This window comes from Actinia tenebrosa, unplaced genomic scaffold, assembly GCF_029948245.1.
Source record: "Actinia tenebrosa isolate PJP-AT-01 unplaced genomic scaffold, QUT_ActTen_1.0 PGA_scaffold2__45_contigs__length_23673736, whole genome shotgun sequence".
NCBI classification, from domain to species: Eukaryota; Metazoa; Cnidaria; class Anthozoa; order Actiniaria; family Actiniidae; genus Actinia; species Actinia tenebrosa.
In genome coordinates this window covers 12985612-13001999 of record NW_028292579.1, presented here as the reverse complement: position 1 = coordinate 13001999, position 16388 = coordinate 12985612, and the positions used below count along the sequence as shown (strand labels likewise).

General features: G+C 38.9%; 2 protein-coding genes across 12 annotated transcripts in view; one reads left to right on the top strand and one right to left on the bottom strand.

Annotated features, from left to right (window-relative positions):
- LOC116290823 (serine/threonine-protein kinase PAK 2) overlaps window positions 1-11094 on the top strand; it is a 53304-nt gene extending 42210 nt beyond the window's left edge. For all 3 annotated transcript variants that reach the window (XM_089033979.1, XM_089033981.1, XM_089033982.1), the window contains 8 exons: window positions 4049-4097; window positions 4694-4735; window positions 6087-6275; window positions 6763-6862; window positions 7938-8053; window positions 8131-8211; window positions 9033-9170; window positions 9628-11094. In XM_089033979.1, coding sequence (XP_088890105.1) covers window positions 4049-4097; window positions 4694-4735; window positions 6087-6275; window positions 6763-6862; window positions 7938-8053; window positions 8131-8211; window positions 9033-9170; window positions 9628-9714 — 802 coding nt within the window. In that variant the 3' untranslated portion in view covers window positions 9715-11094. The remainder of the gene's footprint in view (window positions 1-4048; window positions 4098-4693; window positions 4736-6086; window positions 6276-6762; window positions 6863-7937; window positions 8054-8130; window positions 8212-9032; window positions 9171-9627) is intronic.
- Window positions 11095-12450: 1356 nt separating this feature from the next.
- Window positions 12451-16388, bottom strand: part of LOC116302491 (rho guanine nucleotide exchange factor 12) — a 46927-nt gene continuing 42989 nt past the window's right edge. For 8 of the 9 annotated variants that reach the window (XM_089033969.1, XM_089033970.1, XM_089033973.1 and 5 more), the window contains one exon: window positions 12451-14473. In XM_089033969.1, the coding sequence (XP_088890095.1) occupies window positions 14360-14473 (114 nt within the window). In that variant the 3' untranslated portion in view covers window positions 12451-14359. Of the gene's footprint in view, window positions 14474-16157; window positions 16216-16388 lie in introns of all 9 variants that reach the window. The other variant, XM_089033974.1, reaches the window with a different exon arrangement.

The following is a 16388-nucleotide window of genomic DNA, read 5'->3' as shown; positions in this document are numbered from 1 at the left end:
AGCAGAGTACCACAGGGGTCAGAGCATCGTCGAAAGATTCAATAAAACCCTGGCTGAGCGTCTCTTTGGGTACCAGTATTGGAAAGAGCTGGAAGATCCCCCCAAACGCAACAGGGAATGGACTCAGAGGCTCCCCCGGGTCATCGCGGCTTTGAACAACGAGGCGGCCAGGGCTACGGGAATGAAACCCAAGGATGCTATAAAAAAGAAACACGTGGAACACAAGTCCTACGTCAGAAGTTCGAGGGCGATCGGACTGAAGGAAAAAAAGCTTCCCCGCAACATAGTGGTCAGATACCTCTATCAGCCGGGGGAACTCGAAGGTGGCAGTAAGAGAGCCACGGATCCTAACTGGTCCCTGGAAACGTATGAGATTTCGAAGTCCGTCACCAAGGAAGGGCAGCCCGTGTTGTATTACCTAAATGGCCCAAGTCGTGGATTTGTCATGGAAGAGCTGCTCATAGTCCCCAAAGACTCAGAGTAGTGCTGCTCCGCGTGCCCGATTGCACTCTAGGCATGTCAGTCTTACATTGCCTCTACAATGGCCGCGTTTATTATTTATGCGATCCACGGAGAACTGCTGATCGTCATTTGGGTCAAACCTCCATAGTAGAGGTATGTTACATTTGGCACACCTTGCCCCTTTCTTATAGACGTCGTCCACGCATAGGTCGAACGTCATATTTTTTTCTTCGTCGTGTCTTTTGTAGCGAAGGAGTTTCTTGGCGATATTCTCCTTAGCTACGTCTTCTGGGGTGCGGTCGTAACGCAATTGCGGACCCCAGGCTCTTTTTAACTGTTTGGCATACTCCACACGGCTTACGGCGGTGTAGATAAGGTTGCTCCAACACAGCCGCTGGTCTATGATCCATAAGGTTTCTTTTATGGTAAGCCCCTGCGCACTATGGACTGTCATGCAATAACCCAAGCGCCAGTCTGGATGGGAGGTAATTCTTTCCACCTTTTCTATGGGTACCCAGGCTTTATCATGCGTTACTGCGTTCTGCAGTTGGATGTCGGTACCAGGTACCCAGACGTCTCTTTTTTGCATGCGGGTGTCGTGGGGTTTGTAAGAAACGGGCACCAAATGCGTAGGGAAGCGCTCTCGGTGTATATTGAGTAAGTCTTTCTGTATGCGAGACTGTGCCGCGCGCTTACTACTTAGCACCAGATCCTTAGGGTGCCAGGCGTATAGAAAGTCCTCGTATTTCTTCGCTCGTACGCGTTTGCGCAGTGTTTTGCATTGCTCGGCGTCACTAAGGCCCCTTAATTCCGCTTTCAGGTTTCTTATTTGATCCTTACTGCGGTAGTCGGTGTTAATTTCCTCCGCATGGTCTACGAAATCTTTCAGCCATTCGTGGGGCATCTCTCCGGCTATTGGAGGAGGCTGGCAGGGATCTCCGGCGAATATTACTTGACACTTTCCACGGAGGAATTCTACGAATTCTTTGAGGATTTCTAAAGGAACGGTGCAAATCTCATCCCAAAGTATCACCGGAGGTATGTCGTGGATGGCTTCTGGTACCCACTTTTGACCATTCCAACGGAAGAAGCTGTGGTAGGTCTGCGCGTCGTAACCCATTTCGCAGAGTTCTCTTTCCAAACGATGCATTGGCGTTAGCACCTTTATCTTAGGAAAGAGTTCTAACACACGCGTAGTCTTACCGCTGCCTCCTGTACCGTAGAGGTAAGAGAAGCGTTGGTAGGAAATGGGGTCGGCAACCGAAGGTAGTGGCTCCCCGGTTGGTTCCACGCTACCGCAAAGATGTTCTCCGTGATATTCTACGCGTTCTCTCCATGCTTTTATCTCCTCATCTTTAACGCGCCATTGACCACTTTCCGCCAACTCATCTTCGGTGTAGAATTCTTTCATCTTCTTTAACACTTCAGGCTTTACGTACAAAGAATCCGTGGCTACGCGTGGAATGTCCTCTTTGTCGAACCGTAGAAGCATCGCAAGTAGGTTAATGTGCGCATATGCGAGCATGCTGGCACGCAGGTGGTAATATTGCGGCCTGTGGTCTTGGTAGTAACAAAGTGCATTCCATTTCTGTTCTTTCTGACCTTCTATGAAGTAGTCCCATTTCTCCACAGACACCATTGTTCCTTGATCGTGGGCGCGCTTAATAAGGAAGCTTAGCTCACCTTCGTCCGTTATTAGGCGTCTCTGCATATGTTTTTCACCTTCTTTTGCGCCCTGCGTGAATTTACCTATGACCACACGCGCTGTGGGGTTATGCTCCGGTAACCACTGCGTAAAGGCGCTGTGACAAAGTATGGCTTCATGCGCTGTGTATTTTAAAAGTTTGCGCTCTTCAAAGAACTTCAATAGGGGTATGGGTATCCATTCTTTCTCCTGCAGGTGCTTCCCGTACCACGCGTAAATTATGGGATGTAAGTCTTTAGCCAACTTCCAAGACGTTAATCGTACGAATCCAGTTGCTGGGGCGTCGTAGTGACCGTCTAACGAAACGCGGAAGAATTGGGAGTCTGGATGTCCGTAACGGTCGTAATATTCCTTACAATCCCCTAGACCTTTAAAACTTGCAGGGTAACAGTGTTTCATATCCAGAGACACGTACTCGTCTTCGTCGTACTCCATGTTCCAAAGACCACCGTGACCATGCTCTACACAGGCTTTGGCTATGTCTCCGAACTCTTTTGGGGTAGGTTTCCACCCATTCCTCTTCTTGGCGGCCAAGAAGTCCAAGCTACGAGAGCTGAGGACCTCGTCTGAGAAGTCCTCACCAAGGGATTCACATGCACTTTGTATGCGCAGGTGTTCCATTTCCGGTCGGTATAGAGTACCATCTTGGGTCATAAACTGACTTCCCTCCGCGTCCATTAACCATATGGAATTCTCATGAACTAATTCTGTCAATGGAGAATTCTTATAGACCTTCGTTTCCTTCTTTCTTGGGAACCGCAGTTCGCGCCAGGCGTGCCCATTGTGCTGGTAGATGACTATAGGCGCACCGCGGCCCCCATATTTGTGCGTTCCGGAGTAAATAAAGCCGTCGGTGATATCTTTCACATGGATTCGCCTCTCCAGCGCCGTTTCTAACTTCTTGATGTTATCTATCGACCCTCCGGTCCTATTAGTATCTTTTTCCCATTTCCTGATGGCTTCTCTTCTCTTTAAAGTCAGTTTACCGCCTCGAGAGGAGTCTTCAAAGAACTCTCTTACTAACTTCCCTACGCAGTTACCGGGATGTCGCATCGGTTTCAACTTCTTAACGTCTGGCGTCTTTATCTCGTACGCACCGTAAATGACTACGGTAACCGGGTAAGCAACCTCGTAGAACAACATGTCTATTCCTACCAATGCTCCCGGGCGTGTGTTTTCGTTTAAGACAAACAGGTCCTTCTTACCAGACGCCCTGATAGGATTGCGCCCCTTTTCTATCATCCACTCGCCGTCTAAATACTTTATGAACGTTAGCTCCAACCGGTAGTTACCTTCGGGTATTAAGTTAATTATTCTTTCAGCTCTTTCTTCTGTCATCGTCTCGTCCGTATCTCCCTCCATAAATGTTGTGAAGGCAAAGTCAGCATCCAGGCGATCCAACACCTGAGTTCGCAGTCGGCGCACAGTTTTATTTCGAATGCTTGTGATGGTGTCCATCTATATGTAAAGGATATTTTAACCTCCGTTTGCGGTTCGACAACTAGCAGCAGTAAGGACTTATCGCGCGGCTTATTCCCGCTGCCGGCGCCTTCCTTAAACCGCCTGTAAAACCCGTAAATCTTTGACATTGACCGCGAGTCCCCCTTACTGCTGCTTGGGGTCTTAAAATAGCTGGGTAAAAGAAGCTGCCTTTATAACTACAATTGCAAATGGCTAGACCTTTATATGGTGCAGATGACCAAACCAACTAGAGACGTTAAAAGAGGACCACATGTTTGACCATCAGTTGTATTTTCCCATCAAGTCGTCTACCCTTAAAATAATTTGTAAAAATCAATTTATTTTTTCTTTTATCCATCTAGCAACCTATTCATCCATTTGCTCATTCATTCATTTATTTATATAATTATTCATCAATAGAGCCTCAGGCACTGTGTACACTGCGATTGAAGTAGCAACCGGTCATGAGGTATGTTGTCCATTATATGAAGTAAATACCAATAACAAAAGGGATGGATTTTGTTTTAATACCGTATGTGCCGGTGTATAAGTCAAATTTATTTTCAAGCTCTAAAGCTTGTCTAAAGAATTGACCTTGGCTTATACGCAGAATCATAAAATCAAACTGTGTAAATGGATCTTAACACAGCAAAAGACAATGCTTTAAGTGACTATTGATGTCTGCTGGTTTGCCGGAGGCAACCCAGTAAAAAGGCAAATGAAACCAGTACAACACCACACCATGTTTGTTTGCACTGTCGTTTGCATTACTACGCGGCCACCCCAGACACAAATCAAGTCGTGTAGTTTGCAATAGACTTCTGTCAATCATTCATGTTGACCCCATTTATACATGGTTGGATCAGTGAGTTGGCTTTTCTATCAAACTTTCTCAGTCAGATATCACGAAGGAAAGTTCCGAAAGCGATTGCAAAGAGTACATCCAAGTAGAATGAGGTGTTTGATTGACGGCAGTCTATTGCAAACTACACGACGTGATTTGTGTCTGGGATGGCCACATAGTAATGCAAACAGCGGTAAATTGAATTTTTCCATTTCTTTTAGGTGGCAATCAAGCAAATGAACTTGTCTCAGCAGCCTAAGAAGGTATTATTTTGAATATATATTTCTTTTCATGCTATAATACGATACAATATTTATTTACAAATTAAATTTAGTTACATGAATATAATACACTCCCCCACAAATAGCAAAGCTAATCTAGGTGGGTTTGTGTTCAACTAAAGACAAGAAAACAAAAAAACAAATGTCTAGCTTATTTTACAACATTATCTCTCTAAGCAAATGAACAGGATCAATATGAGACTAAATATATATCTTTATAAACACACAAGGAATTTCATAAGTATATATATTAAAAAATAACGATTTCTATAAAATAATGAAAAAAGTAAAGTTTGCATTTAGCAAGTAGAAAAAAGATCAACCTCATAGCCAGATTTGGTTAAACAAGCAAAGAGAAGTTGTCTAATTTTCTTTTTGAAAGCTGGTTTTGACATGAAATCTCGTATAGAGTTTGGAATTTGATTCCATAAGCAAACGCCAAGACAAGAAAATAAGTTTTTCCGAAGATAAGTTCGAAAACATTTGGTGTACAAGTTTTTAGATGCAAATGATCTAGTATTATGTGAGTGGAAGTTACTTAAAAAGAAAGCAAATTACAAATATTAAACGGTGCAAGTCCGTTAACAACATCATACATTTAGAGAAATTAGAGACAGATTTAGATCAACTAGCCATAAAATCAATAGGGCTGTATGAGTAATTTATATAGTGTTACTAGGATGTGTTGTGGAACAAATGTTTTACGTTTGAACCAAGAGAATATTCTCTTGGTTTGAACACATTTTTAACTGAAAAAATAAACAAGGCGTCTAAAAACTAAAAACTAAAAACTATTTCCGCTTTCCTTTCCTTTCCTTTCCTTTCCTTTCCTTCTTGTTAAGTTTAACTGAATGTAAGTTTAGATTTTTCGAAAGCTTTTTGCCTGGCTCATGTTGCACGACTAGACTGCCGTGAAACATTCTTGGAAAACGTCCACTTTTCAAATGGGCTCCCTTTAGCGAAATTTTGGAGAGGTTGGTACCTCGCTTTGACGTCATTTACGGGACTTGTTGATCAACAAGTGCAAGGGTTTTGCCTAGTACACAAGCGTGTGTTAAGCAATACATTCGTAGAAAAACATATAAATCAAAGATTTAGTAAACTTTCGATCGTTGTATTTTCGGGGTTTTGCAAAAAGAAAACAGCCGTAGGAACGCCATTCCGTTGCTCCAAAAAATATTTTAGCCGGGATGATGGAGCCCCTAGAAGCCATGACACGCCGCAAGAAGTGAATCGACTTTTACTTTCAGAGCATTCAAAAGACCGTAAAGCCATTATAATTATTGTCATTATTATCATCCAATGAACTTAATTTGTCTCTATCTGTTTACAGGAGCTAATTATCAATGAGATTCTAGTGATGAGGGAAAACAAGCACCCCAACATTGTAAACTATGTAGACAGCTATTTAGTTGGTGAAGAGTTGTGGGTTGTGATGGAATACTTAGCAGGAGGATCATTAACAGATGTGGTGACAGAAACATGTATGGATGAGGGACAGATAGCATCTGTATGTAGAGAGGTAAGGTGCCTTACATGCTACTACAAATACTTGTAGGCATAGGGTCATTGTGTGGATGTACTACGAAGATTCAGTAGAAATCCAGAGCAAGCTTCATATGGCATGTGATTCACTGGGAGCAAGAGAAAATGAACTAAGAGAAGGAATCTTTGGTATTCATGCTTGTAACCATCATAGGCACCGTTTGATGCTATTTTTAGAATCGCATTTGCCATAGTTTTTTTTGTACAAGCGCACTACTGCCCGCGCTCTACGCTGTTTGCTTACGGTTTTTTAAAAAAAAACAAAAGAAAACAGGGTAGAGCGCACGCATTATTCGCGTGAAGAAAAACAAACCCCCAAATAAATGACTCTAAAAATAGCATCAAAGAGTGCTAATGATGGGGCGCGGGGATCCCTTCTCTTAGTTCATATTCTCTTGCTGGGATGGCATATATTCTTTTATTTAAGTTCACTTGTAGTTGAATCATGGGCTTTGTCTTTCTAGTGTTTACAGGCCCTTGATTTCCTACACAGTAATGGTGTCATTCATAGAGATATAAAGAGTGATAATATTCTTTTAGGAATGGATGGACAGGTCAAACTGAGTAAGTAAAATACTAAAATACTGATCTCATAGATATTGTAAATCCTTTAAGTCTAATTGCAAACGTAGATATTCCTTCCAACCATCGTTGTTTGTCGTACATGGTTAAGGATAATGGCGTGGGATACTTTGATAATGATAACAATAGGCCATGAGAAGGGTTTTTTTGATAAAAAGGACGACGTCGATTTTTTTAAATATTATTTTGAAAAATGACATACAAATGATAACACTTTTATTTTAGATTTAGTTTCAATCTGATAGTAAGATTAAACTTATTTTCACATCAAAATAGGACTTAAAATCAAAATTAGAATAAAAATAGCTATACGTTTGGAAAAAAATAGGGTAAAAATGGATGACAACCATTGGCCATCATAGACCTCTCCTACCAGACTGCCTGCACACTTTCTTTTATTAAGGTTACTGGAGACCTTCAGGGATATGTTTCTCTTAAACTCTCTCTACGCAACATTTTAAACAAAAAACCCTAATACTATATAACGTTTTAAAGCTGTCATATGATAAAGATTTCGAAAATCATATTATTTCAAAGTGATTTTCTAATTTGAAACAATGCCAAGCTGTTAACACAAATAGGGTATGTTCCCTAAAAGTGAATTAAGAAAAATAGCGTTAGTGCGTATAGCCAAAAGAATTTCACTATGTGAATAAGCAAAAGATAATCTACAAAAGGATGTGAGCGAGTTTTGATATTTTGAGTATTTTGTCTTTTATGCGGTAGAACATTAACCGGCATTGAAATTTTTCGACGTTCCAACTTTAAAATTTAATAACTTTTTAAAGAAGCAAAATATCAAAAACTACTCACACCCTTTTGAGCTTATTAAAGAGGCGGGCTTATTTGAGAAGGGGGGCTAAATAGAGGATTTACGGTAAGAAAGAAAATTCGTGAAGCATTATGGTAGTGGGAGTCAAATGACGCCATCATGCAAACGTCCTATCGTAAATTGCCTACAAATAGTGAGATTTGCAACTTCTAAAAAGGCCCCAAAACAAAGATCTGAAGAACCCCATACCATGTACATAAATTTTTATGTTCATGTTTTTTGCAGCTGACTTTGGCTTCTGTGCTACCATAACACCAGAGCAGAATAAACGTTCTACCATGGTAGGAACACCATACTGGATGGCTCCTGAAGTTGTTACAAGAAAACAGTATGGACCAAGGGTATGATATACAGTACCACTCTATAAGGGTCCTCCTGTAGTATAATGATAATGTCTGATGTACTAATTTGTTTCTAGGTGGACATCTGGAGTTTAGGTATAATGGCAATTGAAATGGTTGAAGGGGAGCCACCATACCTGAATGAAAATCCATTAAGGGTAGGTACCTTTCATTACAATATCCCCACCCCCAACCAACTTCCCATTCCCAGGCAAATGGGAGTCATTTGACAAACCCTTTTAAATAATTACCAGGTTTTACTATGTATAAAGGAAGAGTATGAACCAGGGTTCATTTTGATATCAAAATCATTCAGAACTTATAAATATTTTATTTTTTCTAGCGCCACCAAAACAGTGCTTGAACTGTGTCGTAACCAGCCAACCACGGACCCAAAACTGGCCCTCCCCCCGAATTTTGTCGTAAAAATGTTTTTGCGCAAAAAATTATCCATTTCGTACTTAGGGCCCGAAACCAAGTTTATATACCAAATTTGAGCAAAATTCGTGAGATTGACTGGCCAACCTATTCTTAATTTACTCGATCCTTACGGACTACATTACTCTTAAAAGCAATTTAAAATCTTAGATCAAAAAATGGAGAAAATAGGCAATAAAATAAACGCACTGACGCTTAACAGCGATTTTATATTAATCCCGATTTCAGTAAAAACATGCTCATTAGAAAATTTCATCTTTCCCTTGAAACCTCTAAAAAAATCTTAGTATTGGATCGTTTGCGTCCGGGTATTTGCGATTTGAAGTTACACGGTAGCGCGCAGATAAAACCCCATGGAGCTTTCCCATTTTAGATTGCTTGCACTTACTCTAAGTCTTATTCCTTTGTTTACCAGTTATGCATAAAAGAGTATAGATGCAGCTAGACCAAAGAATACTATTTTCAAGAGTAACATTAAAGTAAACCTTGCATCCAAATAGATGATTGGGTATAATGATATATTGTTTGTTACTCTATCTAGGCATTATATTTGATCGCTACGAATGGTACCCCAGAGCTGGCTCACCCAGAAAGACTGTCTCCAGTATTTAAAGACTTTCTTGCACAGTCATTAGAAATGGATGTAGAAAAGAGAGCTTCAGCTAGAGAGCTTCTACTCGTGAGTATGCCAGCAAGAAACTGAAACAAACTGCTATAGTACTGACTACAGTGGTTTGGTTCTTACTTACTTCCTTTCTTCCACCACCTCTTCCTCTTCCTTTCTTCATTCCTTCCCTTTTTTGAGTGCCTTCCTTTCCCTCCTTTTCCTTTTCTATTATTTTCTTCTTTATTTGAATTTTCAATCCACACCTTATTTATTTGTGCATGAAATGTTTCTTTTGTTATTTTGACTATTTAACCATTAGAGTGATTTTCATAAACTCTTGAAACAAATACCAATAGTTAGTGTGTAATAGTGAAATGACAACAAAAGAACACAATGGAATAAGGGTCTACTAATTTGTATTAGGCTAGTGTGTATTTCACGGGTTTATGAAAACCACTCTTCTAAAGTAGTAAGTAATTATCTGATTATTTTTCATAAGTTGTAACTTTCCAGTGTTGTCGTTTTTCAGCACCCATTCCTTAAACAAGCCAAGCCTCTAGCAAGCCTGGTACCTCTCATATTAGCAGCCAAAGAGGCCACATCTAGAAACACCTAACAACCAGGCTAGGAGTAATAATTCATTATATTGTATGATGATAATTAATATTTACAATAACAAAGGCTTCCCAGAGTCAATCGATTAGGCAATGGCGACAATACCGACAAAACCATTTTGATTGTGTTGAATTTTAGTGCTTTAAAAGTTCTGTTGACAATGAGATCTTTTAAGGAAATGTAATTGCCAAAAGCAGAAATTTAAAATTTTATTTTTATTGTAGGTTTTTTCATACTTTTATTAATTTCAACTGACAGTCAGAAGCCTCGAACAGACAGACATTGTTACGAAGGTTTGAAGGTCATTTGAGTGAGATGGCTAACATGATTATGTAAATTTTTATTGAATTAACATTTTTTATAACTTAACGGTGCCACACAAGAGTGCCGTGCTTAAAATTTCTTGATAAAAAATGTCAAGATAGTGGAAGGCTTGTTTGCTAGTAAGAAACATCTACTCATAATTAAAATCTAATTTTCCATTTGGACTCTTCATTATAAGCCAAAATATATTCTAGGGAGAATAGATAAGGATCCCTTGCTCTTGCGCCTGCAGGGAATTCTTGATTCAGTCTATAAAAAGCAATTTGGGAATAAACATAGAATTCCATAGTTAATCTTGGTTTTCATAAAGCTAAAAAAGAAACCTTGATCTTCCTTTTCCTAAGTAAACTTAAAGCTAGATCTGAAGAATCTTTAATCATTATCGCAATATCGTTACACAAACCCCAGTTTGAATTATGCTGTTGGTATCACAGGCAGCCCAAGCACTGCAATACAGTGCTTATGACAGCTCTGAATGTGAGCAATTAATGGTCAAAATTCATACAAAACGACTTACCTTGATAACTTGTTGTGTCTTTTATTACTTGGCCGAGTTTAAAGACACATTTTCACTGGGTTATCGAATTTTTTCCCTCCACTATAAATATGCGTCCAAATGTATTCAAACTCGGCCAAGTAATAAAAGACACGACAAGTTATCAAGGTAAGTCGTTATTATTCAAATAAACTGCAATTTAAAGGATTCGAATTTTGACCGTTAATCGCTCACATTCAAAGCTGTTATAAGCACTGTATTACAGTGCTTGGGCTGCCTGTGTTGGTATGAGCAAACCCATGGCATTTAGATAATCACTGTTGTGTTACTCTTTCTGTATAAAGAGAGTGTACATTCACTCAATGTAAAACATGACTGACCTTGATCGTAAAGTATTAGGGCAAAACTTGTCTTGCTTTCTTCTCTAAAGTATTCTCTTTCTGTGAGAACGGCCTGAGTTAAAACTAACTATATTGAACCACAAATAAATCTGCTCACATTTGACTTGTAATTGGAATACCATAGATTATATATACAAATAAAGTATCTCATTTCTTTGTATCTTTGTTGGTTTAAGTTTGTGAAACAGCTGGGAAAAGAAATTACTTCAAACCGCCCTGTGGCGCACTTTTGGTTGCTAGTTGCACTTTTCAGAGATTGGGTTCCCTTTGCTATACAATAGTTTTCACGCAGGTGTGAATATCAATGAACAAGACTTTATCGCGGGGTTAGTGGTCCATACACGTGACAGTGTACGTTCGATCCCATTGGACCAAAGTCTGATGAAACTCAATGTCTTTTAGAGCAAGGTTTAACTTTATTTCACATGAAGGACGGACTATTAGATTTTTGACGGGGGACGGGGGTTTGGGCAAATATGATATTCTATAAAGGAATATGTGGCCAGAACATTTACAACAAATCTCAAGGCACACCCCTCATATGTTCTTTTTCACTGCAATAATCTAGGGTAAACGTTCATAAATAGGACCTGAAATGTTTATTTAGCAAATAGAGGATAAAAAAATATAGAGGATATTACGAGGTGGCGCGAAGATATGAAGTTTATCTTCGAGTGTTGAAAATATTTCACGAGTGAGCGCAGCGAATCTTCAAGCCCCTGGTTTTGAGGTCCATACACGTCACCATCTAAAGTCGGTTTCAACTTTATCTCAGATAAAGTCATTCAACTAGATAGATCTTATTACAGGGTTCCTGCTCAGGTAACCAATTAACATGACTTAAAATTCAAGACTTTTCCCACTCGGCACCAGCGCGACAAAACGTCCAAATTCCGCATCCCGTGGTTATACACTCATTCCGATACTTCCGGGGATCACTAGTTGACAACCTAATTGGTTAGGTTATAAATACGAGACTTCAGAATGAATAATTTCACTCGATCCCTTTGCTTAACGGTCTTGGTGGTCGACTCGTCAACGCCCCACCCACCTCCCCGCAGTGATAACCTGTATGCGAAAATCCGAATTCCCACCCACCTCCCCGCAGTGATGACCTGTATGCGAAAATCCGAATTCGGTGTCAAGGACTTCTAGAAATTGGAATTGAAAATGTTTTTCCCGATTGACATTATGATAGAAATATGACATTATGGCCTAAACAATTTGCCCAAATATGGCATTCATAGTACATTGGTAGCTCTATCACTGTCTTTTGAAACTCTGCACTGACTTAATTCCACTGGCTTCTTTGGATTCTTAGAGACTCAGATAAACTGTCCCAACCAGGTAATCCGTTCTACCCTGCCAACAGGGTCTTAATTTTTAATGGCTCTGTCATCGTAAAATGGATTGATATATTTGATAATTTTGAAAGAATAAAATAAATCCTAAGTGCGCATGCGCGTTACGAATCAGCTAGCACTAATCATTTCCCGACATTAAAAGAAATAAGGTCTTGTAAAATAACAGACATTCTTTATAATTATAGGTGTATTAAACATATTACATATTAAAATAAGTCTAATTTACACAAAAAGTATATTTACAACATTTTAAAAGTACTTTTGCTTTCCCTTCATCCCTATATCATTTTGAATCTTACTGCGATTCCCAGTCATACTCGACCAACTAGACCTTCATCACAAACGAAACATTGAGTTTGGGTGGACGTCAATCAAAAGGGTTTCTATCGTATCTATTGGTTTCTACACCAGGACTGGCGTGAACACTCTGATGAACACGTGCAATAGTCCCCTTCACAGTTCCCTGCGCCATCTTGAAAGGTAGCCGTGCCTTTGCATCGAAGCGAGACGAACGGTGAGCTTGCAATGATAGAGACATGTGATTAATTCTACAAGGTGTTTAAAAAAGGTCTCTATAATTGCAAGCTCACCGTTCGTCTCGCTTCGATGCAAAGCCACAGCTACCTCCTTTCAAGATGGCGCAGGGAACTGTGAAGGAGACTATTCATAAAAAATCGGTTCCCTTATCTCATGCTTCTTGTCGCTGTGAATTTCTCGGTCTGAATATATTTTCTCAAAAATGTTAGTATTCCAGCTCCGAATCTCAAACGTTTGACTGCACAACTATAACTATGATTTGTAGTTTAGCGTTTGAAATTCGAAGTCGGAATCTTTAGGCTTGTTTAACTAATTCAGAGCGAATTTTCAGTGGACAGTTTTATTCTCGCTTGCTACGCAAAACTAGTGCGTCAGTTTGACTGGATTTTTCATATAATGTGCTTTGGTAATCTAATAGCTTATTTTATTTTAAGATTCTTAAGTAAACTGTTAGCCTATTACAGCCGAAAATCAAACAGTGCTATTTTTAGTTTTTGGCTTTTTCTCCTTATCGCCTATAGGTACGATTTTTCTGAAAACTTTAGAATTTTTTCATCTAATACTACTGCAACCCGTGTATAAATTTGGATGGAAAGTCCAGGCAGAAAAATAGTTATGAAATTGAATAAAATAATCCAAAATTCGCTCTGAATTAGTTAGGATCCACCTCAATTTTTCGTTTGTGATTTAGGTCTTAGTTGGTCGCATGTGACTGGAAATCGCAGCAAGTATCAACAGTAATTTTATTAGTTCGTATCATTTCTACCACCATTACAATAGCCAATAAGAACGTCGCTTATATAAAAACCGCTTCCAATAGATTTCATTCATCAAAATATGCAGAAAGAAAGACGCACGCGCGCGCTTTTGGCGGGAATCTAACAAATTGACTGACTTCATTAGTCTAGTCTTCGCAGTTAAATTATTATTGCCTTAGGGATATGAATGGCTGTATGGGATTCACTGGACGCGCATTTGTATTATTGTCTACTCTTATAAAAACATTTATAAAAAATCTCTTATTCTTATAATTTAATTTTGAAGTCTTTCTTTACAATTTCTTGTTTTGCTACACCTGGTCATCAAAATGGACCAAACTTTCTTATCAGCTATTGAAATTGTAAAAATATTTGCCCCGTGTTTGACGATTTAATGAGTTAAAAATACGAATTTTCTATGGAAGGTGATGTACAAAGAACATCATTCGTTGAGTAGAGTGTAAACAATATATCCATGAAATAGCATAAAAATTAAGTATCACTAAACAAATCTATTTGTTTTGTTTTCAAATGTTTCATTGGTGCTTTTTTGTACTTATCAGTTAGTACTATTTCACGGATACAAGGTCTACACTCTAATGAATAGTTGCTCATCTTTGCTTTTCTATTAAAGCTTTGGTTAATAGTAAAAGCTGTCTACAAATCGTGTTTGGCAAAATACCTTCGGGATTGCGGTCGTGTTTGGACCATTAAATATAATGCTATTGATATTAATGGATTAACGCAACTGGCTTACGATAAAATCCTAAAATTGGGACTCTGTGTCGGGGTCGTCGCTCCAATACAAGGTCTTGCTGGCGGGATACCTGTGTCGTGAAGTTTGCGAGGACGCTGTTGAAGATCGGTATCCACTTGTTGTCTAGGTAACGTAGCAAATAAAAATGACAAAAACAGAACTCAGCACAGGGAACCAGGGTTTTGGAGCCTGGTTGAATGATTATTTTGAAATATGTTTGCTTATCATGGGTTTTTTTGTGGTTCTAAATCGGTTTCTGTCAATCTGATACTGACTGTAAATCGATAGACCCGATTTAATTCAAATTGATAGCCGTTGGTAAAGCACTCTAATAAGCAGCCAAAAGAAAAGAAGAGCTGCAACAAAGAAAGCGAGTTTCTTCTTTTGACTACTTACTAGAAGGTGCGTTACTTTTGAACACCACAGGCGATCCATAAAGAGCAACGCCCAACAGTACAGCTCTGATTATAGCTTATGTAAACATAAACTGATGTCAAAACACAAGAAACCCATAAAGAGCTAAGTCATCTACCAAACCCATAAGAATTATGTGAAAGAAAAATATATAAAGTTCCGAAAGCCGGGTTCCCTGTGGCCTCAGTAAATGTGTAGGATAGAATACTTTTATTTTTTGAACACAATGCAATGACTCGAGGTGTTGTAGGGGAGGGAGGGATGAGACTGCATTACTCTACAGTCTGTATCAAATTACGCATGAGTAGAAAGCAAGGACAGAAGATGGGTCATTATGAACCTCTATCTTGTACGTTAAAACGTGGAGTTATAGGTTTAAAATATCTTTGATAAGGCAAGCCAGACAAGATTTAGTTATCTACCAAGCAAAATAAAAAGTTAGGCATGTTTTAGATTTTAGATTTTTTATAACTTGTAATAGTTTATTGGAGTTTAATTCAGAGTGTACTAGGATTTATTGCAGGTTTATCAAGAAAAAATCCGCTAGTCTGTTACGAAATGTGTATATGATTCAGTCCCCTTAAATGTTCAGTGCGAGTAGAAAGGTTCAGGACGTCACGTGATCAAAGCACTTGTATCATTAGTGATAAATATTTTATATGGGAATCCAACAAAATGCAATATGCTATAGGCTAAGGGAAGCATGATGAACAAGATAACAAGATACATAAATACGTGAATTGGTGTTACACATGTTAGTTTACTATGACACCAGCAAAACACGTGATACTGTTCTCACATACACGGAACGTGCTTATTTTACATGAAAACATGGAAACATAGACCTTTTCTGAGATAGATAGAGAACATGATGCATTGTGGTCTAGCTTCTGTACAAAACGTATTTTGTTTATCACGTCTTATATTGATATTGTTTGTATCGAATCAGAAACGTGGGTTGAAACGTCTAACAGCTATACATTTCTTTCTTACGACGCTCTGGAATATAAACTAAATTAAAGACAGATATCTCAAATGTTCGATTGTAAGATTCCGTAAATCTCCCATGAAAGTCAGGAAATTCGGAGAGAAGTTTGATATCTTGAAACCAAACTCATAATTTTAAATATGGTATCAAAACTCCTAATTTGCATATCTCAATAATCCGGAGCATTGTTAATGTTTTAAACGTTTAAACCCCCTTACGAGTTTCTGACCGAATCTAGACGACAATACATCCCGTTTATCGAACTCAGAAATGGCCTGAGACTAGTGGGTGCTCTGTGATTGGGCCACGTGATACTGTCCCATCTACATGTGATGCATGTGTCTATGGAAACATGCGTTTAGCGAGTATCTGTGATTGGACAATGATGTTACCATGACAACTTACCTAAAGGTCATACGTCGAGGCACTCTGATCCGATGGCAAGATCTGGGTTGGTTAATATCTTTAACAGTAAAGCAACATGTCTTAACTTATAAAGTTCAAATCGTATCCAATTTTTTAGTCATCCAAGTTTACACTTGCTTCATTTAACCCAATTTAGCGCAACTTATGGCTCATTATTTTATAGATATAAAGCAGTGCATAGTTATTTGTTTTATGATTTCGTTTTATTTT